The sequence below is a fragment of the Marmota monax genome, unplaced genomic scaffold (genome assembly GCF_021218885.2).
Source record: "Marmota monax isolate L192 unplaced genomic scaffold, Marmota_monax_Labrador192_F-V1.1 WCK01_AAM20220418_F8-fsc00105, whole genome shotgun sequence".
Taxonomy (NCBI): domain Eukaryota; kingdom Metazoa; phylum Chordata; class Mammalia; order Rodentia; family Sciuridae; genus Marmota; species Marmota monax.
In genome coordinates this window covers 4258341-4285789 of record NW_026692947.1, presented here as the reverse complement: position 1 = coordinate 4285789, position 27449 = coordinate 4258341, and the positions used below count along the sequence as shown (strand labels likewise).

At 48.5% G+C, this 27449-nt stretch overlaps 1 protein-coding gene across 2 annotated transcripts; it reads right to left on the bottom strand.

Moving 5' to 3' along the window:
- Positions 1-374: 374 nt before the first annotated feature.
- On the bottom strand, positions 375-27449 carry Camk1g (calcium/calmodulin dependent protein kinase IG). 2 transcript variants are annotated; one of them, XM_046452247.2, is made up of 13 exons: positions 27196-27449; positions 18817-18937; positions 14176-14304; positions 11278-11352; positions 8955-9093; positions 8192-8315; positions 6748-6823; positions 5689-5801; positions 4853-4931; positions 3165-3252; positions 2505-2929; positions 1808-1935; positions 375-1659 (listed from the first exon to the last, which is right to left on the bottom strand). In XM_046452247.2, exons 2-12 carry the CDS (start codon positions 18906-18908, stop codon positions 1845-1847), a joined length of 1431 nt encoding a protein of 476 aa, XP_046308203.1. In that variant the 5' UTR covers positions 18909-18937; positions 27196-27449; the 3' UTR covers positions 375-1659; positions 1808-1844. The 2 variants fall into 2 exon arrangements, with proteins under 2 accessions (XP_046308203.1, XP_058437924.1); XM_058581941.1 differs by lacking the exon at positions 27196-27449 and adding an exon at positions 26221-27172.

Genomic DNA, 27449 nt, shown 5'->3' with positions numbered 1-27449 from the left:
TTGCTTCAGGACCGGATAGACCTCAACCTTGGGAGGCCAGAGGAACAGTTCCCACCTTTGAACAGCAATCCAGCTTCTAGTTATAGATGTGGAAATAGAAACTCAGAGCCGGAAGTAATATGGCCAGATTCACACAGCTCTCAAGAGGTAGGACTTACATTAGGATTTATGTCTCTAGGGATCTCAAAGAGATCTCAAAGAGTATGTGCCGTGTGTGTGTGTGTGTGTGTGTGTGCGTGCAGTGCACACATGCACACATGTGCACATGTGCAAATATGGAATGGCATGAATATTTGTGTGCTAACCACAGCCTAGGTACAGTGCTAGGCATCTTATCTACATTAACTTCTTGATCGTTATTAATCATTTTATTTATTTATTGAACACTGTGTTGGACACATTTGCATTAGCTCATGATGTAGGTGGCACTGTTATTCCCATCAGACAAATGAGAAAACCAAGGCACAAAAGGCAAGGAACTCACCCAAGGTCACAGAAGTGGCAGAGGAGGGTAGAGCTGGGCCTCAAACTCATGTTCTTCTAATACAGCCATTAAGAGAATGGACACTGGAGCCAGGCTCTGCAGAACCTGCTCCTGTTGTTGTGAATGGGGTAGCTCATGTTTGTTACTAGGTGCCCGGCACACTGCCGGCTCCTGATACACACCAGCCCTGATTGCTCCTTCCGACCTGACCTGCAGCTGTCCAGGTACCTTCCACTCCAGACAGGCTGAGGTCCCTGAGCTGCTTCTGCCTTTGAAAGGATAAAATGAAGCTTTGTAGAGAAAAATATGTCCATTTTATTGAGCACAACAAGGAGCATGAAGCTGGAGGGGGTGGGGCGAGAAAACTATGCAAGGACAAGAACGATGCACTGGACTTCCAGGGAGGCAGGATTGGAACTCCTAGCTGAAATGAAAATAGTCAGCTTCCAGTCTACTTAATTAGGGTTGTGTGGGCAGGATGATGGGTCCTTGCAGCCCCTAGTCATGGATTTCTTTCTAGTCCACTTTGGAGGGTGTAGCGCTGCGTTTAGATTGAGGTGGGGAGGAGGGGAGAGTCTGAAATGTTCTGGGAGTGGGCTGGCAGGTCTCAGTGCAGTGGGGAGCTAATCCTGGAGTTAAGGATTAGAGCTTTGAGGCCCCCCTGGGAGCTGCCTGGTGTTCATGCAGATGGGCAGGCAGCTATGACAATGAGCCCAGTCTGGCCAGGAGGCCAGAGGAGACTGGAGAGGCAGGAGTGAGTGTGTGCAGAGTGGGGAGTCTGAGTAGAGGCTTCATATGGCTTTGCTTGGAGAAGGTGGCACAGCCTGGCCAGTCCACTAAGCTTTTCACGACAAACAATACAGACCCAGGCGAGCACTATCTACGCACACTGCACAGAGCCACGGCACGTAGGGTGTATGGAGGGGCAGAGAGCAGACAGGTCAGGGAGACCTGGAAGCCGGCAGATGCCGATCCTCCTGCCCACAGCTTCAAGGAGCCTCCTCAGGTCTTGGGACTTCCTCTGGGGCCACTGTGAGGGTCTGCCCCAGGCGGCGGCAGGTTGCTGTTCCAGATCAGAGCCCCCTCCTGCCAGGCCCTGCGCCACTTGTTGGCCTTCTGCCCTCTGCAGGGTAGATGCCAGGTTTGGACGGGCAGAGAAGAGTTGGACATGTTCCCTGCAAAGGAAAGGTGTTCAGAGTGCAGGTGGGGCTGCTGTCACTGTCCCCTCAGAACCATCATTTAAACCCTGGGCTGGGGCTTTCCCTCTGGAATAGAAGCCCTCCCTGAGCCCTGCATCCGGGTTTCCCAGCCTCTAGGCCTCACCTGAAAACTATAGTAACACAGGCCTGGACTCCAGGGATCACATAATGAGACAGACCCCAGTCTGCCCTGCCCGGCAGTGGGAACTGCCACCAGCTTTAACTGGCACCATGACCTCTGATTTGAAGTTCCTGGAAAGGAGACAGCAGAGGCCTTGAATTATTTGAGGGAGGAAGAAGGAAGAGCTGTGGGTTGGGGGTGGGGGATGTTCTCTGTGCCATGGCATCCGCCCAGCTCTCCCTTCATGAGCTCCACAAAGTTCAAGCTCCTGTAGAGAAGACAAGACAACCCGCGTTCCTATCCCTTTCCTCCCCAAACACGGAGGTCCTAGAAACTCAGGGAATCTAATGCACACCCCCACATACACCCAGTTTTCTGTGAGCTTTTATAATCTCTGTTGCTTCACCCCAGTGTCTCTGTGGGGCAGGCTGAGCAGGTCAATATGCTTCAAACAACCCATTTTGTAGCTCAGCAAGCTAGAAAGGGAGACACTCACTAGTTGTCCATGGCCTCACAGTGAGTGAGTGGTAGGGACAGGCCTAGAAGCAGCCCCTTCCCCCCAACCAGGCTCTTCCCACTCTCAGAGCTGCCTTTGAGCAGAGAAGAGGCCTTGTTATTAATTTCTTTCAGTCCTTTTGCTGGGGTTCTTTCAGACCGGTTGAGCACAGCTAGGGCTCTGTTGTTGGCTGAAAATACCTACTGTTTTTTGTTGGCCTTTTTGAGGAGTGTGGGCTCCGAGCAGTAGGAAGACTTTCCCTTGTTCCCAATGCTCAGGCAGCTGGAGCAGCAGCCACAGGGCCCAGTGGCTAGAGGCCCCTGGTGCATGGGCACAAGGCTGCTGCTGATGCGGAGGGAGCCATTGACCAGACAGTTGAGGGACCTGCCACCGGGGACCACAGACTGAGGTCCGTGCTGGCAGGGCATCTGAGTCAGTGTGGGGAGTGGGGCGCTCTGGTCCAGGGCTGGTGCTTCTGTGATGGTAATCTCAGGGGAGCCAGGTCTAGAGACTTCTGAGGCTTGCGTGGCGGGTGGCCGGTTCTCGACCTCGGGGCGGGTGCCGGGGCTGTGCAGGTTCATATGGAGCTTCCGCATGTGGTGCACCACGGCGGCTGCGTTGAAGGCTTGCTAAGGAGACACAGCATCCTTAGAGCCCCAAGGGGCTCAAGAGTGTTTCCTTTCCCGGTGGCCTCTTGAAGCCAATGTGCCCACTTATCATTTAGGGGGATCAGGGGCTCTCTATTGCCTGAAGGGATGCCCTGAGGTAGGCTCTTCCACTAGCCCCCACCTAGCCCAGCCTCCAGCACCTCCCCTGCTCCCCACTCCCCAGCAGCTTGCACACCCCCTGCAGAGGACAGCTCACCCTCCACTTGCTCTTGGCAAAGTTCTTCTGGATCTGGAGGCTGACAGATGGGTAGATGTCCCGGTGGAGGGCTGTGTTTCCATTGATCCTGTGGATGCAGGAGGGGTCCCTGGCTACTGGGTAGCTGTGGACACTCAGTCAAGGGGTGGGCAGGGGGCTGTGAAGGTAGGTCCAGGTTCAAGCTGAGTAGAATGCCCCAGGAGAAGGCTGATTCACAATAGGAAAGGGCTGGAACCAGGGCTTTTCTGCTCCCATTGGGCAGGTCATTATGGGCTTATACTTTGGTAAAACTAAATATTTTTAGAGCAGGGTTGGTAAACTATGGCCTGTGGGCTAAATCTACCCATTGTCTGTGTTGTCTAGTCTGGTCCCACTGGAATGCAGCCATGGTTATTCATTTAGGTGTTTTTGTGCCCAGTAATCGAGTAGTTGCCACAAAGACAGTATGGCCAGCACAGGCTTTACAGGATATATTTATGGACCCCTGCATCACTGGGCACTTGTGACATTACTATGCTTTAGTTCCAAACCTTGCTTGCAACTAGCTCCTCCTGAAGCCATCCTCAGTGAGGCCATCTGATACATGATGCCCTTTCCCCTCCCCTTAGTCTCTTACTCACTTGTATTCCACAGACACTTGCCATGTGCACAGCACTAGGACAATTACTAAAGGACCCAGAGAAGTGAGAGAAATGAACCCCAATCCCTAAGAGCCCACAATCCAGGGGTGTGGTGGTGTTTCATGCCATGGACCAGGGAAGGTGACAGTAAGCTGCATAATTAATAAAGGGGAATGAGGAGGTCTGCATGGATTGCAGGAGTCACAGACTTCTGGGAAGGGATCCCGACTTTCAAACATGCAACACAGAGGGCAGGAGGCAGGACATTCTCAGAGGTGGTATGATCCAAAAAATAGTTAGGAAAGAGCTTGGACGAGAGGGTAGAAAAGGACAGGAAGAGAAGTATAACTTTAGGTCTATCTGGAACAGAAGGTGGTGTGTAAAAATCTTGGGAAATGAACATGGAGATAAAGGGTCAGATTAGGGAAAATTTAGAAAGACCAAGAAATTTAAGCTCACTGTGGCAGGAAATGGGAAGCTACTTCAAGTAGCTTGGGAAAAAAATTCTTCACATGGAACAGGTTTGATCTTAGAGTCAAATGATGTTCTTAAGAACATGAGACGGGGAGGGCGGGGCAGCTGGGGATGTGGCTCAAGAGGTAACGCGCTTGCCTGGAATGCGCAGGGGGCTGGGTTCGATCCTCAGCACCACATAAAATAAAAATAAAGATGTTGTGTCCACCGAAAACTGAAAAATAAATATTAAAAATTTTTCTCTCTCTCTCTTTAAAAAAAAAGAACACGAGAGGGTTTTCTTTTGAGCAACTAGTACTGAGCACTGCACCACCTGGGAGTCACCAGGACACCCAGGGCTGCTGAATGACAGCGCCTGCTGTGTCTGCCTCCAGAATTGACTGGATAACCCAGCTGCCACTCCTGGGTCAGAACCTGCTTGATTAAATGCTATTTGCATCTCCACCTGGACTGATGAACAGTTAAGTGCTCCTGGATGTCTCCACCGTCAGGGGCTCAGGGCAAGCCAGTTCCAAGAAACCACCATGTGGATGAGTCAGGTGTCTTTGGGAACCACAGGATGAGAATTGAGGGTTCACGCTGTTTCTCACTCACCAGGGGTGCCTCAAGGCCTTCTCGCAGGTGTACCGCTCATTTGGGTCCTTCTCCAGCAAGTGGCAAATAAAATCCTTGGCTAAGGGGAGCAATTAGACACAAGACAGCTAAGGACCAGATTTCATGACTGATGTAAATTCACTTCCGGGCTGGTGGGTGGCAGTGAATGCATCTTTAGCTAATCTTCCAAAGAGGCAATTTTAAGAGTCTTAAAAGAGGAAAAAAAAAATCCAAACCACCTGATAACAACCCACTATAAACTCCCAAGAAGAGAGGCTCTGAGCTGCGTCACCCACACAGCACCGCAGAAACCTTGCTAGTCATGAGGCACCAGGGTGCCTGCACTCCATGTGTGCATGCATTTGCACAGATATATGGGCCAGCACTAGCACATGGGCTCACACGTGAGTGCTGGCTCATTCCATTTCTGATCTCCACTTCACAGACACAACAAGCGTGTATGATCACCTTCTCATATGAACAGACATTGCGTGCCCTGTCCTGGTATCTAAGTGCTTGGTTTTGCCACAATTGGCCTGAAACTCTTCTCTCTGCCTGACTCTGCCCTCCCAGCCTCTCATCTAAAGTTCACCCTTTTTCCCGCCCCTCTCATCAGACACACTGTTTCCACCTGTAAGAAAATAAGAGCATAAACCTTAAATAGTTTATCTGGACTTTGAACCAGATGAAGATTTCTTTACTTTCCCTGGTAGCCTGTTTTATAAGATCCCCGGGGACTTGGAAGAACCAGGACTGTCATCCTTTGTTAAGATCTTTTCTCTTGGCAGCCTCTGCCTTGAGCCTGTTATCTTGTCCTTCACACCCTCTGGCCTTACCTGACTCAGAAATGTCATCCCAGAATGGAGACTCGAACTCATAGTAGCCTTCTTTGATCTTCTCAAAAAGCTTCGACTCTGTTTCTTCATAAAAAGGAGGGTACCCACACAGCCTGCAGCGGGACAGGAAGGAGGTACACTACTGAGGTACACCCCATCCTCCCTGGGTCAGTTTCTCTCCTACCCTAGTTCTCACTGTACTCACGAGGGTGAGGGCATAAGGGTCTTAAACCAGCACTATGACAGGATGTGGATCTACCTCTGATTCAGCAATGACACAGGTCCCATAAAGACTATGTGCAGGAGCCCAGGCCTGACCTGGCATCCCTGGTCTTTGTACATTATGTCCCCCAACCCTTACTACCTCTCCCGGTACTTCCTCCGACTCTTGGATGCCCTGTACAAAATATCTTTGAGAAGGCATGTGGAATGTCCTCCTGAATGTGATTTTCATGAGGTATTTTTTTAGGCTGCTTATTCAACATAAACTGAGGAAATAGAGAACCGAACCCACATTAAGGGGTAAATGTCTAATAGCGGATTATTTTTCTTAAGAGCAAAGCCTGCTACAGGCAAGGATAGATGTGGGGAAGAGGGGGTGAACAGGTCAGGAAAGGGAGAGCCCTAGAATATAAGGAGAGGAGCAAAAAGCAGAGGCCCTGACCAGCTTTACTCAGTCTATGGTTTTGCCCTGGGAGACTAGGTAAGGGAGAAAATTGAGATGCAGTGGTGCTGGGTCCACCTGGGCTCCCAGTCTGGCTTGACCTCTTGCTGGTTCCAGAATGGGACTTGGCATATTTATATGCAACAAATGGAGGTGGGTGCAGGAGGAGGGAGCACCAGGTGGTTGAGCAGTGGGTGCGTGCTGAGCTCTGCTTCATAATGTGCTGGAGATTAGGACCAAGCAACCTTTGGAGTTGTGTGCATGAGTAAGCATGCATATGTGTGCATTCGCACACGCACTTGCTTTGGAGGAGGAACTGAGATGGGGAGGGGAAGAGAGGGGTGGGCAGGCTTCAAGATTTCCTAAGGTCTGAGCCAATGCCAGCTTCTACTCACAGTATGTAGGTGATGACGCCAATGGACCAGCAATCCACAGCCTTGCTGTAGGGTTTCTGGGCCAGCACTTCCGGAGCTGCAGCAAACCAATGTCAGAGTCAGGGCTGGGGGGCGAGAGAAGAGGGCTGTGGAGTGGGGACTGGAGGTCAGGAAGAAGCTTAGAGAAGGGAACAAGGGTAGTTCAGGGGATGGTATTGTTTCTGTGAGACTGAAAACTCTCCAAGAGCAGAAGCTGTATTTCCCCTAGAAAGACTAAATCCTCCTATGAAGAGAGACTGTGCCTCCTCCATTGGACTGGGAATTCCCATGTGACAGGCCCTATGACTCCTCCATCAGACTAGGGATCTCTGGAGCTAGACCTCCCCTATCATATATTGAGTATTCTCTGAAAGTAGGACCATTGTCTTCCCAGCCAGATAGGGGATCCCCAAGGCAAGGGTTGCATCTTTCCCTTCACACTGGGAGAGCCCCAGGTAGGTACTGGGAGAGAGCTCCCACTTTCCTGTGGAAAACAGAGGCAGAGTCTCCTCATTAGTTAGGAGGCTCCTAGAGAGCAGACAGTAACTTTCCCATCTGAGTACCTTCTGAGAGCAGGGGCTTTGCCCGCCATGAAGACATGGACGAGGTCTATCCTTTGACTGGGAGCCTGGGGCAGTAGAGAGCTGCCTTCTGTATTTATCCTAGATACCTCGGCTTTGTACCCACTGGAACTCAATATCTTTTGGAGTAATTGACCTCCCTTTTTTGGGAGAGAGTAGGTTCCCACTCTGCTTCCCATTTTCTAATTGCAAACAGATGATGATTGCCTAAGAGGAAATGGGCAGGAGTGGATATTCTGTCTCAGCTTCCTCCCCGAGAGATCCCAGAAATGCTTTCACCAGGCACCCTGCCTGCTCTTACCTTTTCAGGATCCCTAGAAGCCCAAAGGTCTGCTTGGATGGGATGCCCCACCTATGCCAGTTCCCCAGAGTGCTTCCTTGGGTGTAAATTTAAGGGGCCCATAGGTAGGTTCTTTAGGCCCAAACTCAGCATCCCATGCTTCTAGGCTCCCCTCACAGTTGGAGGGTGAGGTTTCCTCTAGAATCCAGAAGGATCGGGGCTAGTGCTCAACCCCTCAGCTCTCTACTGATCTTTGGGTTTGTGATCTTGTTTCTGGTTTTGGCCCTACTGGAAAGACCTGTCTGCAGGGGTGACAGTCAAAGTATAGCTTGAGGGCTGGAGAGGGCTTAGGGGTAGACTGTCTTTAAAAATGTCAGATTTGAAAGAAGTAGGGGTAGTTCTGGAGATAGATGGATTGGCTGGTCCTGAATCTCGTAAGTGAATGCTCTACCTGGGTAACTCCAAAGGGGAACCCTGACTCCTCACAATCACCCCTCTCTGTGACTTACATCCCTGTGGTTGAATATAGTCAACTAGTCAACTTCTTTCCTGCCTCCAGACTCACCCACGTAGCCTGGGGTCCCACAGGCTGTGGACATGACACCACTCTGTTCCATCTTGGACAGACCAAAGTCTGTGATCATGATCTTCGAATTCTCTTCAGGGGTGAGGTACAGCAGGTTTTCAGGCTGCAGGAGAAGGAAATGTGTGGTATAGGACACAGTCCCTTGAAACACATCTCTCTTTCTTTCTCTTTAATATAATTTCTTAGGAAGCTCAGCCCTGGGCTCCTGTCTCTGAGGCTAACTCATCTTCTCCCATTCCTCCTTCCTCCCTTTAACTTGTGTCCTCACTTCCGTACCCCAGAACTCTGTGTTTTCCTTATGGTCCTGACTTTGCTTAGCCTTGTAACCCTTCTCCCTTCCCTCCCAACTACCCCCACGACCATCTGATTTTTGAGGAAACCAACCTTTGGTTAATTCCTCTGACCTCACCAAAGTCTACCATGATGCCTGGTCCCAAATAGACCCTCAAAAAGTATTTGTTGCTCTTGATTTCACTGTGACCGGATTCAAGAAATGTGTGGAATATTTTGATACCTTAAATAGGGTAAGGCACAGTCCAAGGTTCAGGAAAAACCTGAGGTGCAAATTAACAACCATTGTTTAGCCACCCAAGACTTGTTTAAGGAATCTGAGGGCAGAAGAGGCCTTGGGAGTCCAATTGGTCCAATCCTCTTTTTTTGATAGCACCTCGACTTCTCACAATTCAGGTGTCTTCTGAAAGGGTCCTTCCCTGTTTCCCACTGGGTGCTTAGGCCTTGGCACCTTTAAGTCTCTGTGGACGATGCCATTCTCATGGAGGTATTTCACTGCTGACAAGACCTGCTGGATCACCAGACTGGCATCCTTCTCTGTGTAGACGCCTCGCTCCAGGATCCGGTCAAAAAGCTCCCCTCCAGAAACACTGTGGGCAAAGGGTAAGAACAGGAATCCAGTTCTTAATGCAGGTCAGTGGGATGCCAGTGTGTTTGCTTTGTGGCCAAGGGAGATACAGCTAAGACACAACAGGAAGGTGCCCAGGAACTGTGATTAGAAGGGGAGGGGAGGCCCAATCCAGTCTCTGAACAACTCCTTAGGTGCCTGGTGTGATGTAACTAGGGAATCATTTCTCTGAGCCAAGTTTCTCTCTGGGAGCTTCCTTTATGATGCAAATGTCCCTGTTTGGGGATGCAAAAGAAGCCAATAATCCCTCACTGTGCACACATTCCTTATCTGTCTTCCTTCCTGGCCGGGGACACAGGAAGCCATTATGAGAGAAGCAACACAGAAATTGGGCAAAATAGGAAAGAAAGGTTTGAAAAATGAGACAACTCTGCTTATATCAGGATCTCGTTCCTCATTTTGGGAAAATGGACTACCTAAAGCTGGCATCATAGGTGGGGCCATAGAAGTATTTCGAGACTCAAATGGCATCATGTCTCAGGATACAGGGGGCTTAACAGCAAGTCCAACCTCCCATCTCTTGAATACCATTGACACCATTTTTGTCTGAAAGTTTTTTAGTCTGTATTAGAACACATAGTTGTCAGAGAACTCACTACCTCTGATGACAAAGTGTTTGGTTTCTTAATATTTCCATGTATTATGTTGAAACCTGATGACCTTTAATTCTTTCCAGAAGACACAGATTCCACCCACTGGGACCACACAGAACAAGCAAAACATCTTTTTACAAGAATCGTTTCAAGTATGTGGAGCTGGTGAAATGCTCTCCTGAGACCTCCTCTTCTCTGGGAATGAACATCCTGGACTATTTTGAACATGATCTGGAGGTTCTGATACTCTTACCATCCTGGCCCACATTTCCACTGTCACATGTCATTAGTTGTAGCTCTGCACAGCTGATAGCACCATGTAGCAATGGAGGAATAGAATGTATCCAGTCAAACCCATACCATTTTGCTCTCCTTGTTTCTGTCTTTGGGCTCTGGGCTCTGTGATAGGAACTGGAGGCTCCCAAGAAAGATGTTCTTTGAATACAGCTATGAACACCTGACTATGAATGGCCTGGGTCCTGGAGTGGTGCTCTTAGGAGGCTTGGTGGCTCCCAAGTGACATCTAAACCTGCCCACCTCCTTGTCTCCTGTTAGCCTGTAGAATACCTTTGTGCTAATCTTGTTGAATTGGCCTCCTGAAGGTGCCATGTGGTCCCTGCTCACTGATTATTGTCACTTTGGGCCCTTCCCACCTCTATCCCTTGACTGCCTGCTTCTTCTCTTTCCTGGGCTTCAGTGAGCCAATGGTTAATTAAATTAGTGCACTGAAGTTTCTGAGGAGTTGGCTCATCAGTCAAAACCCATGGTGCCCAGCCATACTGAGTTTACAGAGTGGCGTGTATCTATGGGAGTTCTGTGTCTGCCTTTTAGACACCATAGAGGTGTCTTTGAACCCAAGGCTGTGCCGTCGGGAGCTCTGACCAACCCACATGCAGTCACCATCAGGCAGAACTCTATGTGGATATGACAGCAACAGAGACCTTTCTAATGACATTCTATTTCTGTCCTACAGATGGATACACACAATACAGTTTTTAACTCTGAGTGGATCTCTTTTGAGAAAGTCTTTCTTTATATTGAATTGAAATCTATCTACCCGTGCCTTCTACTTCTATAGTAACTTTACCCTGAAATGATGTTAATACATTTGCTATCCAGTTGATTGACAAAGACTTGTCAAAATGGACTCCAGTCATGGCGTCAGAGAAGGGTTCTGGTGGCCCATGCTGTACCTGGCATTACCCCTTCAGTTGCTGCATTGTGGAGAAGTCACAGAACGTCTCCGGGAGGGATAGGGAGGCAGAAGAGCACAGACAGCTCTTTTCCCACTTGTAGGAAATATTGTGATGACAGGAAACCTGTTCTGGTACATACCAACTCAATAATCAGCCCCAGATTTACTCCTCAGCTCACACAGCACGCCTATGACCAGGGGTGTACTGACTCCAAAAGGTGTCTTGGCAACTCAGAACCTCTTGGACTAATTCTGCTTTTGTTTTTTAGTTGCCATGCTCTCTCCACTGACCAATCTCCTCTGAGCCTCCCAGGCTCCAACAGGCCTCTGTGGAGGAGGGGGGTCACCTTTCACTTACAGCTGCATGACCAGGTAGTAGTGAGTGCTGCTCTCGTAGATGTCCTCCAGGGTCACGATGTTCTCATGCTTGATCCTGGGAAAAAGTAAGCGTCATGGTCAAAGGTATGTGGTTCAGGTGGTCTGGACAAAGAATGCAGCCCCAGCTCCAGAGAGTCCGCTAGACACTCTTTATGGCAGTGTTTAGAAAGACGGGTTCCTGGGGGAGCCTTTGTAAGAAGTCTGCTGTCATAAAGTATTCCCAGAGAAAAGATTCCCAGGGTGGTGTTTGATCCACATTGATTGAATGAATAATTGATTGTTGTGCTTTCAGGGAACAAATGTTTCAGTGTTACTTCAGGATTTTTATTAAACTTTAACAAAAGACAAAGTTTAAAGAGCCTAAAAAGGGTTCAGGATGTAGCTCAATGGTAGAGTATGTGCTGAGATTTTACTAGGATGTGAGGCTCTGGGTTTGATCATCAACTTCAAAAGAAGGAGGAGGAGGAGAAGAAGAGGAGGAGGAGGAGGAGGAGGAGGAGGAGGAGAAGGAGGAGAAGGAGGAGGAGGAGGAGGAGGAGGAGGAGGAGAAGGAGAAGGAGGAGGAAGAGGAGAAAAAGAAGAAGGAGGAGGAGGAGAAGGAAGAGGAGGAGGAAGAGGAAGAGGAGGAGGAGGAGGAGGAGGAGGAGAAGGAGGAGAAGGAGGAGAAGGAGGAGGAGGAGGAGGAGGAGGAGGAGGAGGAGGAGGAGGAGGAGGAGAACAACAGTGGAGGACTAAGGGGTACCTAAGAATTGAGGAAGACTAAAGGGTTCCCAAAGCCTGGTTATTCTACAAAATGGATACCCGTCTCTCTTTCAGAAACACTGCATGGAGAAAGTACAACAGCAGGAGAGGTGTAGGTGAGCTGAACTCCCTCTTGGGTAACCATGGTAGAAGTTGTTGAAAATTTATTATTCCAGGATGTTGTGAAAAACAAGGAAGATACTTATTTTCTGTGTGATGTCCCTTAGATCAGTAATTCTCAACCATGGGATATTTTACCCCTCAGGGGACATTTGACAATAAAGACGTTTTTGATAATCAGCGTGGGATGTGCTACTGGCACCTAGAAGGTGGAGGCAGAAATGCTGTTGGACATCTGACATACTTGGGACAGTCCCCAACATAGCTCAGAATGATCTGAAGTGTCAGTCGTTCTGGGAAACCCTGCCCTGGGTGAACTTTGTCTGTGATTACTCAGAGACTGAGTCAAGTGGATTAATCATGTTAGCTGAGGGGCTTGGCTTTCCAGGCAGCAATTCTGGGCATGCCCGGGAGGAGGAATGTCTTCAGCAAGCTTTACTCATGGCTGTGCAGCACAGGGACTAAGTCCTTAGAACCTGGGCCTGCTGGGCCTGAGTTCAGGTCCGAATCAGGCACTTACTAATTGGGTAACAGTAACTAGCTTTCTCAAATCTTCTAAGCCTCATTTTTCTTGTCTGACAAATATATTTCTCTCATAGGATAATAGTGGGACTAAAAGAGATAATGCATCAAAAATGCTAAGTATAGTGCCTGGAGAAGAGCAAATACATAACCAATCATATCCCTTTGATTTAAGCTAGTGTTAAAAACACAGACCTGGTTGCACTAATGTTTCTCTCTACTTAGTGACATTTGTCCAGTCTCAGATCATCATTCATGCTTTTCTTACCGGTCAACTGCAAACCCAATCACCTTTCTTTCTGAACTGTCTCTTGCCTCCAGTTTTCTTGTTCCCATGTGGTCCTGCCACTACCTTTGCTTTTCCTCACTCCATGCCTAGACTGTTGTGAAAGTCTTATCATTGGTCTCCCACCCTCTGGCTGGTCTCCTCCAACTCATCCTCCACCATGCTTCTGAGGGATGGCTCCCAAATACTCCTCTGATCATGTGACTCTTTAAAATCCTTTTGGGACTTCTCTCTGCCAACAGAATAAAGCTGATATTCTTTATCAAGGCATCAAAAGAAAATCCTTTGCAATTAGGCCCCATTTCACATCTTAGTTTCATCTCCTTTCCCTTGATGTTACTCATTTCAAATTTAGGGACTTCTAATGCTCAGTTTTCCCTAGTAGCCCTTGAACTCTAAGATTCTATGCTCATGTTTGTGCTACTCTCAGCCTGGACTTCCTTTCTGGACCTCCCCTCTTGCCCTTATAAAATTTTACTCATCCGACAATTTCCTTCTTTGAAAATGTGCCTAATAATTCATGAAAGCCAGGTAGGTAGAACAAATCCTATGTCCTTCACGCCCCACCTTCTGTTAGTGTACCTCCCTTTGGATGGGGTTAGAGTTTGTTATGGGCACTTCTGTCTCCACTTGGAAAATGTGAGTTCCTGAGATTAAGGAATTTTGTCTGTCTCGTCTTTTTGTCCCAAACCCATGTGCCTAACATACTTTTGACACATAGTAGGGGTTTCACAAAGGTTTGTGGTAAGAATCTTATTGTAAACATTTTGTTTTTTTTTAATTGAAACATTTGATGATTTGTTAGTGTCACCAATGGTTACATGACAGTTGGGGTGCTGAACCTGCATTTGTTTTTGATCAAACTGAAGCTAATTTTCGAATCTCATGCTGTCTCCTTAATTATTGATTCTTCTTGGTGCTGGCTATCAATTGACTTTTGTTCCTTTGGGCTAATTACTCTCTGGCCTACATGCAAACACCAACTCTGCCATCAGTGGGTTTGCTAGTCAATTTTCTGGGGAAAAACAAAAAATCAGCCAGGGCAGCTAGCTGTCTGATTTATCTGATTGACCAAACTGACCCATGGTCTCAAAGGGAGCAGTGTCTTTGAGTGTGGCAATATAGCCTAGTTTTTCCCCAAAGTAATTAATGAAGGGCACATTGTGATCCCACAGTTGCAACACCCAACCAACCATAAGAGCCACTCACTTTTTCAACACAGCAATCTCATTCTCCAAGCTGCTGTCCCGGAAGGCAGGTGACTTCTTGATGCACTTCAAGGCAAAGAGCTTCCCAGTCACCCGTTGCTTCACCAGGAAAACTTCTGAAAATGCTCCTCTGGAAGGGGAAGAAGCCAAGAGATAAAACTTAGTTCTGAATGTCTAGAGAACATTCTGGAGGGTATGTGAGTCTCCATTGTCACGGTGGGCCTGGGCCAGCTGCATGGATGGCAGGACTACCTGACATACCAGGATACCTTTTCCTTCGTGGGCCATGTGGGAAGGAAAAGACCCCATTCCGGGTGTAGGCAGGGGCTTTTCCTGTTTCCATAACTGGGGGATGACTTCCAGAGACTCTCCCTCAGCTGTGGCTATTTCTCCACTAAGCAAGTCCATGAAAGAGAGGCCATTGCTGGGGCCATTCTCTTGCAAGAAGGTGCAGTGTGGCCCATTGGAGTGGCAGTGGTAGCAGCAATAGAGGAAAGACTCAGACGTAGTGGGGCAGGGAAGGCCAATGTATTCATTTTAGATGGTGATAATTTCTGAGAACCAGACGGCTGAGCACTTTCTCGTTCTTTCAGTGGGTTCTGCAAAGACTAAAGACAGAGCCCTGCAGCTTCTGGGGTAGACCCTAAAAACAGTAGATGGAACCCAAAGGGAAAACATAGTAGGATTCCAAATTGCAGGCTTCTTCATTTGCAGGGGATCTTCTAGAGACCTGGCCATCGGAATAGCAGGTAAAGGGTGAGGGATGTGGCTCCTTGGTATGGTGCTTGCTTAGCACACAGGAGGCCATAAGTTCGATCCCCAGCACCATGAAGAAGAACAGTAGCTAAGCTGAGGGTGGATACTGGAGCCTGATTGTCCATGTTAGAATCTCAGGTTTGGGGGAGCTGAATACTTAACTTCTATATTTAGTTTCCTCATCTGAAAAGTGGAAACATTGTAGACCCTGATCTGTAAGGTTGGTTGTATAGAAGATTAAATAAATTAAATATGTAAGGTGGTTAGCAGCATTTCTGACATCTATTAAGGCCATATGTGTTAGTCAGGCATGGTGGTGCAGCTTGTAACCCCAGTGACTTGGGAGGCTGAGTCAGGAGGATATCAAGTTTGAGGACAAACTGGGCAATGTTGTGAGACCCTGTCTGGAAAAATAAAAAGGGCTGGGGGTGGGTGGTGTAGCTCAGTGGCACAGTGCTCCTGGGTGTAATCCCCAGTACCCAAAACCAAAACCCAAACTCCATATGTGTTGGATACTATAATTATTCTTAATTTGAATAAAATCATGGAGAATACCTAACTATGCAAGAGGAATGGAATGTAAATGAGGGAAGAGCTGAGCCACGGTCTCCCCTGCCATCTGGGAATCCTGGAATGAAGGCCCAGCCACAGTCAAGCTTTTGCAAGGACTTTGAAAACCTGCATTGGAAAAATACGTGGCACTTCCTGAGTCTGGTTCCTGCTCCTTTGCTGCACAGAGCTCATTTGAGCCTCAGGGCTTGCTTGTGCATTCATTCATTTGCTTATCCCTTCAGCCAAGATTTATTGAGCACCTACTGAGTCTTAAATACTGGAGATAAAAAACGGAGATTCCCATTCTTATGGGGTCTGTAGAACAGCAAGGAGCACAGATAAGTAAGTAATTCGCATTCAGTTTGAAAAAAGGCTATCAGGCGTTCAGTGAATGCTCCTCTAACTGATGGAAGCTTTGTGAGTGAGAATCTAGTATGAGAGAGACACACATGCACATAAAGATGACATATTATGAGACCACAGAAAACCTATACTTAACATGGTATCCTGGGGGCAGTGGTTGGGCAGGTTGTGCACAGTTTCAACAGGTGCTATTCACCTTGTAGCCCATATATATGCTCACAGGATAATTATTACAATATTTTCCTCCCAGAAGACAGAAAGAGTGCTGGGGAAGGGGCACCCTTGTCTTAATTTGTTCAAAATGACCCATTAGGATAGCCAAGGAGCACATAATATATCACCTCCGATTTAAGAATAATCTGAGCTCAGTTTTGAGGAGTGGGGAAGAGTTGGAAGTGTTTCAGGTGGGAGTGGAGAGGAAGCATGAGAGAAAGTGTGGAGGGGCTGGAGGTGTAGCTTGCCTGATTCCCTTCTAGCATTGGCTGAGGGGAGGAGGGACCGTGGAGGTGAGGAATGGCACCATCTGTGAAGTCTGAGGCAGGGTATAACGGAAGGTGAATGAGGATGGCACCAGGCCCCACGGTTGGTTGTGTATAGAAAATGCTCAATAAATACTTGCTGAAGGAATGGGTGGTTTAGTTCATGGAGGGCAAGTTGGGGTCAGGAAAGGATTCGTTGTGTGTTCACATCTTAGAATACACTTTCCTAATCTATAAAATGACAATTGAGCTACTCGGCCTCAAAGATTTCTTCCAGCTGTGACATACTAGAATCCACCTTCAGATTCCTATCTATCAACCTGAACCTCTGGAACCACACATGGATGGTCCCCTGATTTCAGAGCTGGGGCTTGCTGGGGGATGGCATCAAATAAGGGCCTTCAGTATGCCCAAACCCGAGGGTGCCATCCACATGGCACCATCTGCATGTGGGGTCACCTGGAGTTTTGTGGTACTATGGCACTTTGAGAGGGTATTACTGTTGTTCTGTCTCAGGCTGCTTTAGTCCTGCAGGTGGCTCCATTGAGGTGGGGTGAGGCACAGGAGGAGGACTAGAGGGCTTTACCCTGCCACTGCCAGGGTGGGGAGCAGAGAACTAGTTTTGAGCAGCCAAGGTTGCCTGTGTCAGAAGGTAAAACAGGCAGGGAGGGCCTTGTTCTAGGCGATGTAGACAGAGAAGACGCAGAAGAGGTGACATGTCATGGTATTTGTAACTTGTTTATAAATGGTTCAGAGAAATATGTGTGTGCATAAAACAAATGCATCCCTGAGCATCCATGGGGCACTGGTTCCAAGACCCTTTAGGATACCAAAATCTGAGAATGGTCAAGTCCCGTCTATACAATGATGCAGTTTTTGCCTGTAGCTTATGCATCCCCTTCTGTAGACTTTAAATAACCTCCAGATTACTTATAATATCTAATGCAATGTAAATTCTGTGTAAATTGTTGTTATAATATATTGTTTAGGGAATAATAATGGGAAAAAAATCGGAACAGATTTTTTTTTTGGAACGGATGAGAGTTATTTTGTGAATATTTTTGATCCGCAGTTGGTTGGATCTGCACTCGTGGAACTGGAGAATAAAGCGGATCCACTTGTATAAGGAAATGTCAACAACTGTTGGATTTAGGTGGTGGGTATATTGATGTTCACTTCACCTTTTCTTTCTGTTTAAACATATTCACTGTTAAAAGCTGGAGTGATAAGCTCTCAGATGACCCCAGTGTCCCTCGAGGTTTAGCTGTTTCTACAGTAGACCTCGTTGAGCTCCTAGGGGGGCAGCATCTGTCTACTGACAGTCCCACAGCACAAGTTTATAGCAGACGTGGATAAGCTCTCGTCAACCTGGCCTTCCTTCTCCCCGTTTCCCTCCATTCTGGGGATGCTTAACAAATCATTTCTGATTCATTCATGAGCCTTGTCCCTCTCTGCTGCTAACCCCCCCCTCTCTCTAGCTAACTGTGTCTTGGCAAGGGCCCCTGATGGAAGGCCGGCACTCTGATGACCAGCACCACTGCTGAGATCCTCAGGAATGTGGCAGAACCTGGCAATCAGTCTGTGCCAGGAAGACCTAGAGGGCTCTTCTTGGCTATGCCTGGCTCCTCTCTGCAGCGAGAGCAAGGGCATCCGTCCTCATCTGCTGTCTCCTAGCCAAGGCAGAGTGCAGCACACTCGGCCAGGACTGGCTAAAGGGAGAGCTTGCCCCATGAACACTCCTCCCTGCCCAGGCCCAATTAGCCCCGGCTAATTAGCTGACCAGCTGGGCCTCTGAAGAGGTGGGGGCCCATGGCCCCGAGCTGCTGCCCGCCTGCGTCAGAGACTGCAGCCTCCTGGGGGAGAGGCACGACTAAGTGGAGAGTCAGCTCCAGAGAAGCTGTCTGGCGACTGCCAGCTCCGTGATCATCGTCAAGGGGCAAGCACAGGCGCCTGCGGGCTGGTAGGAGTTTGGACAGTGGCAAAGCCCAAGCACTAAAACACAGAGAAGAGAGGAGGTGGGGGCCGCTTCCGGTGTGTGTGGCCCACACCTCTCTAGTCTCAGAAGCCCCTTCTCATTTATCCAAATCGTGCAGTGAGATTGGCTTGATCACTGATGGGGGAAATGTGGAGTCCCAGGAAAGTTCTTGAATCACTGAATCTCCAGAAGTGCTCCCCAATTCCTCTTTTGCCAAGGAGAGAGGGAGATCTGGAAGTATGATGGGGGCCACTGGGTGTAGCTCAGAGGAATGTAGAACCTGAGGGAAAGGGGCTGGGGATCCCTGAGGACTCCAGTGCACTAAGTCATCCCAGGTCTTAAACAAACGTTTCCCTCATGCCACTCGCCCACCCACAAGCCACAAAACTCCTCCTAGGCCCCTTAGAGTCACAGAAGCCTCAGTCCAGTTCACCCATTGCTGCTACCAGAACAGCCCTTCCAACTACCCCCAGCACCTCCCCAAGCCCTCCCAGGGCTCCCACTCCCCAGGACTTACGACCCGAGCACTTCCATGAAGATGAAGGTTTTCCGGATGTTGGTGGTCTGTTTCTTCCAGGAACTGCAGTCATCTTCTTCCTTTCGACCCATCGCCTCCAGAGTTGAAGCTTCTGGGGATGCTTTGTTGGAGGGAGGGAGAGGGGAAAATATTCTGATCAACTCGTTTCTCAAATAAGATGAGAACAGGTTGCAAAAGAATCTAAAATACATCATTTATGTAATGGCCAGAAGGAAGGGTTGAGAGCAAAACACGGATCATTGACAAAAATAAGAGTATTCTCCCCATTGTTTTTTAAAAACCGCTACAACAAATTTATTGAACACCTGCTACATGAGCATCATGCTTGCTACATGATGGAGGAGTCTAGAGTCCTGTAGTGGAACCCTACTTTGTAACCTGTGCGTTAATTGAGGCAACAGTGTGCACAGATCTAGAATAACATGGGGAAACCCACCTCCAGGGATCTGAGATGAGTGAAGCGTTTCCTGTGTTACCAAAATGATCACCAAGATGTTTACTCAGACTACAGAGCCAGCCTGACTCCTTTCTAACTTCACAGCTCTGCCGCCGCCTCCCAACTCTTCCTCCTCCTCCTCTGCTCTACCTGTTATAGCTTAAATAAACGACATTATGTTTCCTCTGCAGCTCCTACAACATCCAGCACAGTGCTGGGTAAACAGTTATTCATTAAAATCTGTATTGAGTTGTATCCTAACTCTGCCAGAATTCTGGATTACATATTCATTCAGCAGACCACACATAGTTATTTAGCACCTACTATGTGCCCACTGCTGGATATGTAACAATGGACAACTTAGATGATGGCCCTGCCCTTCTGGATCTGCCAGTCAAAGGAGACAGGCAATGAGCAAGCAAACCCATGCAGATGTGTTCCCAAGGTGTCGGGGAAACCTGGATGCAGGATTACTGAATATCTGGGGGATGATGAGTAACATATTTCTATCAAAGCCCTCTCCACCCAAACTCCTTGAACTTGACAGGGAAGTAGGAAAATATGTCTAATGACTGCCCCTCTCACACAGTGCCTTCCATCCCCACTTTTAAAAATGCAGAATCTCCAAGGTCTTCTGATAGCCTCAGAATAAAAAGAGAGTTTGTGCTGTCACAGCTTAACATCAGGTGAAGAGCACAGGTTTGGAGGTCAACCTGATTTTGACTCCTCCCTCCATTAGTTCTTGACCTCCTGGAGTCTGACAGGCAGAGATTGCTCAGAGCAGGAAGAACTGTTCAGGATAGGGGGATATCTTAGCCAGATATTCTGCAGATGCTGAGCTCCAAATCCAGCTACTTCCACTTATCAGGCTGCTTGGCATCTGGAATGCACGAATTCCCACCCCACCAGGCAGTAAAAATGGGGGAATAGGAAGGTTTCAATTTGAACTTGTCTGCTCTAGCATATCACTCTTTTCAGGTATTAGGATCTTGCTTAGCTGACCCAGCCTCCAGGGGTAGCTTCTTATTGGGCAGCTGGGAAGTCCTGAAGAATGCAGGGGATTTGGGTGAAGTATTGGATGGGATGTTTAAAGGGGCAAACCTCTGTCTCTCCCTCTGCACAGAGCAACAGAACTGGGGCTACTCCTTTCCCAGGTGAGGGGCGACCAAGAGCCTGGTCTAACTCCTGAGCCCCTGGCTGTGCCCATCACGCCCCCTTCTGGAGCCCGGTGTAACTGCCTGCTCTTCAGGAGGCTCCACCACCTCATTAGCAGATCTGTACTCACTGTTCCTTCTTTCCCATGGCTCTGAAATAGCTTTAAAAACATAGTATTCTTAGCCGAGGCCATGGAAAACATCTTTCCCGCCCACCCCTCCTCCCATACACTGAATCCTAACAATTTAGTTTCATCATCGGAGCAATGTGGAAAACACAGGGACCCAGATCTAACCTCCCCCTCGGTCTCCCAGTGGCTCTTTGTTCCCACCCCTCCATAACCTCAGAGAAACCTCCTCCAGGACCCCTGCCTGGTACAGGTCTAATGGTGGAAAGGGGTGGCGCACGTTCCCTGGCTGCACCCTGCTTCTTTCTGCTAAAGCCCTCCCCCCTCATCTCTTGACTTCTGTAATCTAGGCCCTTTCAGAGGAAAAGAAAAAAAAAATTCTGAGAAGCATGAAGCTCCAATATTGCTCTCATTTGCTTCCAAAGCACTCCCCGCCTCTCACTCTATATCCGGTAACAACTTCCACTGGGTTTCAGAGCTCAGGGGCAGCCGCTGCAGACTTCTCCGAGGCTTAGGGCTGGTTTCACATCCACGGTCCAGGAGATACCATGGACTTGGTGTTCCTGGCTGGTTCAGGCTCTCAGTCCTCAACAGAGGAAGACCCTCCTGAAGGCTCTGAAGACATGGCTCCAGACAAAGAAAATGATCTAATTCATAGGACGATCTTTGAACTGTAGGAGTAATACTCCTTGGTTCAGCAAGCATTCATGGAGTATCTAGTGTATACACACTGGACTAAATACAGACATTCTGGTGCTATGAGCCTGACTTTAAAAGTGCTTACAATCATGTTGCAAAGACAAACCTAAGTATATAGGGGTATAAATAAACAAGGAAACCACAGGCAGTCTGCTTAAAAGACAGAGACCATGTGCCACTCAATTCTGAATCCCCAGTGTTTATTACTGTGCCTGAATGAGTGAATGAGGAAGATGGCCCTGCAGAGTTGGTCAGGGAAGGGTTTTAGGCTTAAGATGACATGGAAGGGCAGTGGGGGTGGAGGCTGCAGATACATTCTTTATATTGCTCTAGAGAGGAAACTAGCAAGAAGATCTGTATTCTGGTACAGAGAGTGGCAAACCCTCTCTTTCTCTCTCTCCCCCCACCCCTACTGTGAGACTTTGCCTGTTACCAGCAGCAGGAGAGGGCAGAAGAGTCATAGAAGGCAGAATTGTCTTGGCTTCTTGCCATCATCATCATTTCACAGACGGAGTACGTAAGGCCTGGGGTGTCCACTTTTTGGTCAGCAGAACTTTGCTGAGACACTTGAAGAGGCCCTTGTTGACTGTTCTACCCAGGCCCTCCCAGACAAGCTGATCCTTTCTTCTGTAATACACATGACCGTCTGACATTCCCCTGCTTGAGGTCAGCATCCTCACTAGAAAGTAACTCCACATGGATGAAGACGGTCTATTTTCTTGTCTTCCTCTGGCTTAGTACAGTGCCTCGCTCCTAGTTAGTGCTCAATCAAAGACCTGGTCTTCCTGGCCTCTTGGGGAGCATTTTGCTGCTGGGGAGGAAACTACAGAAAGAATGTTCTTCCTGAAGGACTGGCAGTGCAGGCTTAGGGTGGATACCTCCTCTAGTGCAGCCCTTACTCTGCTTCTGGGGCAGGTCGTCTGATCCTTGGTGGCAGCTGTTGATGAAGAGCTGGTGAGAGATGCTTGGGCTGTGAGCCCAGGAGGCAGGTGGCCTTCACTCTCCTCTCCTTCCCTGGCTCCATTTGGTCCCGGGAGCAGCAATGGTCCCAGATAGAACTGTCAGGTAGATGAGATGTGTCTGCAGTGGTCTCCTGATTGCCACCACATAACTCAGAAGTGTCATGACCCCATGCTGCCTGGACCCTCTCTCTGGACTCTTACTTCTGTAGCCTCCCTACTAAATTTCCTACTTGATCACAAGCATTTAGGACCCTGCTCTGAGATGTGTCTTAAAGAAATAGCTGTTAACCTTTTGTTATGATATCCCAGAGTCCTAGGGGCATCACATCGTAATCCAAAGGCATAATTCATTCCAATCCATTGCAATGTATATGCAACGAAAGAACAATCATAGTGCTCCTAGACTGGGCATGGACAAGCCGAAGAGATGAGCATAGGCACAGAGAGAAAGTTGGAGCAGTACCTCAGCAGTCCTAAACCCACAGATCATGGCTCAGTTCCACCCAGGGGGAGAGTTGGCATGCTTTTTTCCAGTGCTCTTGCTTAGGGCTTCTAAACAAAACCGTGTGAATCACTCTGGGGCATAGTGAGCAAGTGTCATTGGTTTCCAGAGCTTGCTGGGCTTTTACTCATTTCAGAAGAATCTGTCCACCCTAAGACTGCTTTATACTCTTTGCTTCCTGGGTTTTTCATTTCTAGGGAGCAAGACTCCATAGGGTCTGTGGGCTTTGGGAGGAAGATTATCAGTAGGATCATCTTTAATAAGAAAGTGCTCTCTACCTCCTGACTGGGGCACACAAAGTCATAAAGATATATACTACACCATATTATAAAGGGGTAAAAGGCTAATGCTGGGAATTTTTCTTGCCTTGGATCCATGATTTCCTGAACTCTGGTCCACATTAGACTTTGCAGCATTCTTCGAGTTGAGAGGCACACTAGAAAGAAGCCAAGCTTTGGCACAGTCTTGATTCAGCATAGAGCAAAACTGTGCAGCCCCAAGCGGATCATTATACATCTCTGAGTTTTTTATCTTTTTCTTTAGTCAAAAAAAGGAGAGTGAACTAAATTAGGGTTCCCTGAAGTTTGATTTTTAGAATATTAGTCCTGGAAGGCTGTGAGGAAGGCAGATTCAGTCCTATGGTCTCCCTTCTTAGAGATTCATGATCCACATTAGCTTATTAAAAGTTCTGAGGGCTGGAGATGTGGCTCAAGTGGTAGCACGCTCGCCTGGCACGCGTGGGGCACTGGGTTCGACTCTCAGCACCACATAAAAATAAAATAAAGATATTGTTTCCACCCAAAAACTAAACATATATATATATAAAGTTCTGAGTTCTACTAAAGACACCTACTTAAGGCGGTTTAACGTGGAATTTCCTAAATTTAGTGATGGTAAACTCTTTCCTTTTTAAACACCTGTTTTCAGAAAGGGGAGCTGGGATTGCTCAGAGCCTACTCTGGAAAATGCAAATGAGACCATCACTAATGCTTTGTGGTTGTTCATCTTTTGGAGGAATATATGAAATTTCTAGCAGCCCACAGCCATCAGTCAGTGCCCTCTTTAGTGCCACACACTCGTGGCTGGGCCCATCCAGCCTTCAGAACTTGTTTACAGCTCATGGGTTGCAACCCAGGGCCATGTCAGCTATCCAGAGCTCAGGCTCTGTTTCCCAGAGGTTCCTGGGGAAGTCTCCCAGCAGAGACTTCTGCCTGGAGAGGAAGTCCACAGACCATTCCCTTCACCCTCCCAGCCCTCGTGCTAACCCTGCATTCCAAGACCAGAGCCCCATGCCAGTTTCTGCTCACAGAATAATTGAGCAAGAAACTCTTTCAATTGCTGCCGGCAGTTTATTTTAGGTGCAACCAAAACCAAATCGTTCCCTCTGCAGTAATACGCCAGAATTCATGCATTGCTTAAGATTTATAATGTGCTTCTCATAGAGGGAATGAAGCCCATTCTCTAGAGTTTCAGTTGGTGATTGAAAGGTCAATACCATAGGAGTCTATGGAGAGAGCAAAATTTTTCCTACTTATTCTTAACATGCTCCTAATCACATTGGGCCTCTGCTGATGGGAATGATGATCTCCCTGCTCTATTTCTCTGCATTCCTTTTGAGGTCTAATGATCAATGGGCATGAAAACATTTTGTAACCTCCAAGTGCCATGCCATGGGCCCACATTATAGGAATATAAATTAAACACCAACCACTGGGAAAAGAGTCAGGAAAACAAACAATTTAAATAGGAGTGAGCATGACAGAGACGTGAATCTTCTCTTCCCTCAGCTAGCCCTCGCTCCCACTTGCCTCTTATAATGTGAGCATCTCATTTTATTGAGAGTCTCGCGTTGGATTTTCCTACATCATGGCCGTAATGCAAGCCAACTACTTCATCTGCTCCACAAACGGGAGGAAACCATGCCTAGGTTGGGTTTCTCCGAGGGCCATGTGCTGATCTCCATTGAGGCATCTTTCTGAGGAGTTAAGGGTAATGCCAACTGTATGTCACACGTGCTGCTGGTAAGCCTGACTCTCATGCAAGAAGTGCCTCCTTGGTACAGGCGTGGGGCGCAACCTTACTAAATGTCCCAGCCAGGTTCTCCATGGTGGCTCCCAGAAGGGTGAGCAAGGATCCATACTGAGAGGGGATTGCAGAAAGAAGGACAAAGCTCTGAGCTATCAGCCTTCCATTGGGGGACATTCATTCACAGGCGGTGCAGCTCCCTGACCCCCACTGGCTCCCTTTCTTGCTGGCAGCCGCTCCACCCCCTCCCCCTTGCCATTGACCATGGCGGCGCGCCTGCGGTTGTAGCACCAGGCACGCAGCCTGTTTGCAGACTCAGCCGCTCCCCCTCTCATTCATGCTGCAGCTCATTCACTCTGCTGGCTCTGGCAGTCTGTGGCTGGGTGCCGTCACTCGCAAGCACTCCGTGTGGCAATTTATTTCTGGCCGGGTGTGCGTGTGTATGGGGGAGAGGGAGAGAGGGAGGCATTCTCCTTTTAGAGGGGGGTGTTTTTCCCTTTCAACCAGTATCGCTCCCAGGCCTTGTAGTAATCATGGCTATGGACCGAGCACTGGGTGGGGCACTGTGCTAGGCACTTTCCACGCACAATCGTGTTTCATGTCTCACTGCTATTAAAACACCTTGTCATAGTCGAGCCATCAATGAATAGAAATGTTCAGAAAGAAATGCCCCAAATCCAACAGACAGTTAGTGACAGAGCTGGACTGGGAGTTCCAGTCCCTCAAACTCCTACACCAGTTCTCTTGTCACTATACCTTGTAACCTGTTGACTCTTTCCTGTTTTCTCTTTGTGGGAATGACACTCATCTCCACCTTCCTCTTTGTGATGCTGTCAGGCAACCATCCAACACCTGAATGATCCACGCCCCCTCTCCCCAACACACGGCTGGCTTGGGTGGTCTGAGAAGGCTGAGTTCCTGGGCGCTCAGCTTTCTCATATTGAGGCTGGAAGAACCGCATCTATTACTGGAGCCTCCTCTGGTAGCAGCTTAAATCTTTTCTGATTCTGACCTCAGGCTTTCCCCAAAGTTTTGCCCCATCTTTCTAAAGAGTATTCTTGAACCCCCCACCCACTCATAGCTATCTGTAGCAACATGGAAAGGTCACTGAATTTACCAGAATATCTGGGTTCAAAGTAGTGCTACCACCATCAAATAAGTACCACCAGTCTGCAGCTTTGCAACCCCAGGCAAACCATTTAACTCCTTTGAGCCTCAGTGGTCTCATCTATACCAACGGGGTAACAATACATACCCCATGACCCCTCTGAGGGATTGTCCTTAAGAAGATAAATTAAAAGCATATCATAAACTGTGAAGTATGGTCCCCATATCAGGTATTACTAAGCAGTTTGTGTTGTGGCCTGTTTCAGATGTGAGTCTCATCTTTGGCCCTGGTTAAGCTCAGGTCTCAGTAGGAAAGACAGAGGCCAGGGTCTGTCTCTGGCTTCTGATCTGGAAAAGATCATCTCCTTACCCAAGTCGAAACCTGCTTGACTCTCTTGACCCTTCCCAGAGATTTTCCTCATGATCAGTGTATCTGGTTCCAGAGCAAGAGACTGGCCAGGCGCACACCGCAGCCAGACCAGCGCCAGTCCTGGCAGCCACCTCCGGAAACCTCAGGGTTAATGTTTGTGCGTCAAAGTTACGTGGAGAGAAGGGGCCACGGTGCGGATGGGGGTGGCGGTGGGTGGTGAATCCAGACCTCCTTTTAACAGCTTTACAGGAGAACTAAACTAGGGAAGTTTAAAGACTCCAGGGAGGTGGACATGCCCCTGGGGAAGGTGAAGGAGCTATCTTGTGACTGACAGCTACAGCATGCCCAGGTTCTGCATCTAAAGGCAGCAGCAGGGGACCGGGAGCCTGAAGCCAGTGCATGGAGGGTCCGGAGGCCTGATCCTGATCCTCTTCCCTGGGGTTTGCAGAGCCATGGACTGTTTACAAATCCCTTTTATGCCCACTGGTTCTCCTTACCCTCCCCAAACCCCAGAGAGGTGGGCGGAGCGGACATTTTCCCATATAACAGTTGGGGTCAGAGGGGTTAAGAGATGAAGGGGGAGCTGGAGGGAGGGGCTGCTAGGGGGCTGGAGGTCCTGACACTCTGCAGATGGACAGGGCCCCTCCCGGGTCGGAGTCAGAGGCATGGACAGATATTTTGCTCCCCTTTCCCTGCCCAGAAGTATAAATGCTTCCCATGGAGCCAGCCCAGGAGTGATGGTCAGATGGCTCCCCAGAGAAGTCCCACTCAGAGACCCTCATTCACACTTGCTTTCCACAGCAGCTACAACTTACCCTTGAGACCACAAGATTCAGAGAAGACTGGGACTGGGGCTCAAATGAATGCCCAAGTCGCTCACAGAAGTGGCTCTTCAAACCCACTCTCCAGGCACTGCGTGCCTCCCACTGGGCGAGGAAACCCCCCAAAGCAAGAAAAGAAGCAGGTTCATCTTACCCAGGGACACGGAAGAACGGTCGGTGCTCTAGGCGCTCCCACTCCTGCTCCTACAGGTCTGTGAGGATTAGCTGCTCCAGTGCTTTAACAATAAACCCAATTAAAGGGGAGGAATGCAGGGGTTTTCTTTCCCAGGACCGTAACCAGGCAGCCTTAAAGGGGAGTAAAAGTAGCTAGGGTGGCTTGCATCTCCCCTTCTCTTTCCTCTGCTCTGCTTTCCCTCCCTCCCAGTGAGCTGTATCAGAAAAAGGTTT

Bases quoted from the DNA above. Each gene is read 5' to 3' on its own strand.
- Camk1g (XM_058581941.1), bottom strand. From the start codon at position 26,272: ATGAGGAAAATCTCTGGGAAGGGTCAAGAGAGTCAAGCAGGTTTCGAC. The intron at 14,305-18,816 runs GTAAGTCCTGGG...TTCCCCTTCCAG, and splicing joins TTCATGGAAGTGCTCGGGTC to AGGAGCATTTTCAGAAGTTT. The intron at 11,353-14,175 runs GTGAGTGGCTCT...ACTTTTTCCCAG, and splicing joins GAGATTGCTGTGTTGAAAAA to GATCAAGCATGAGAACATCG.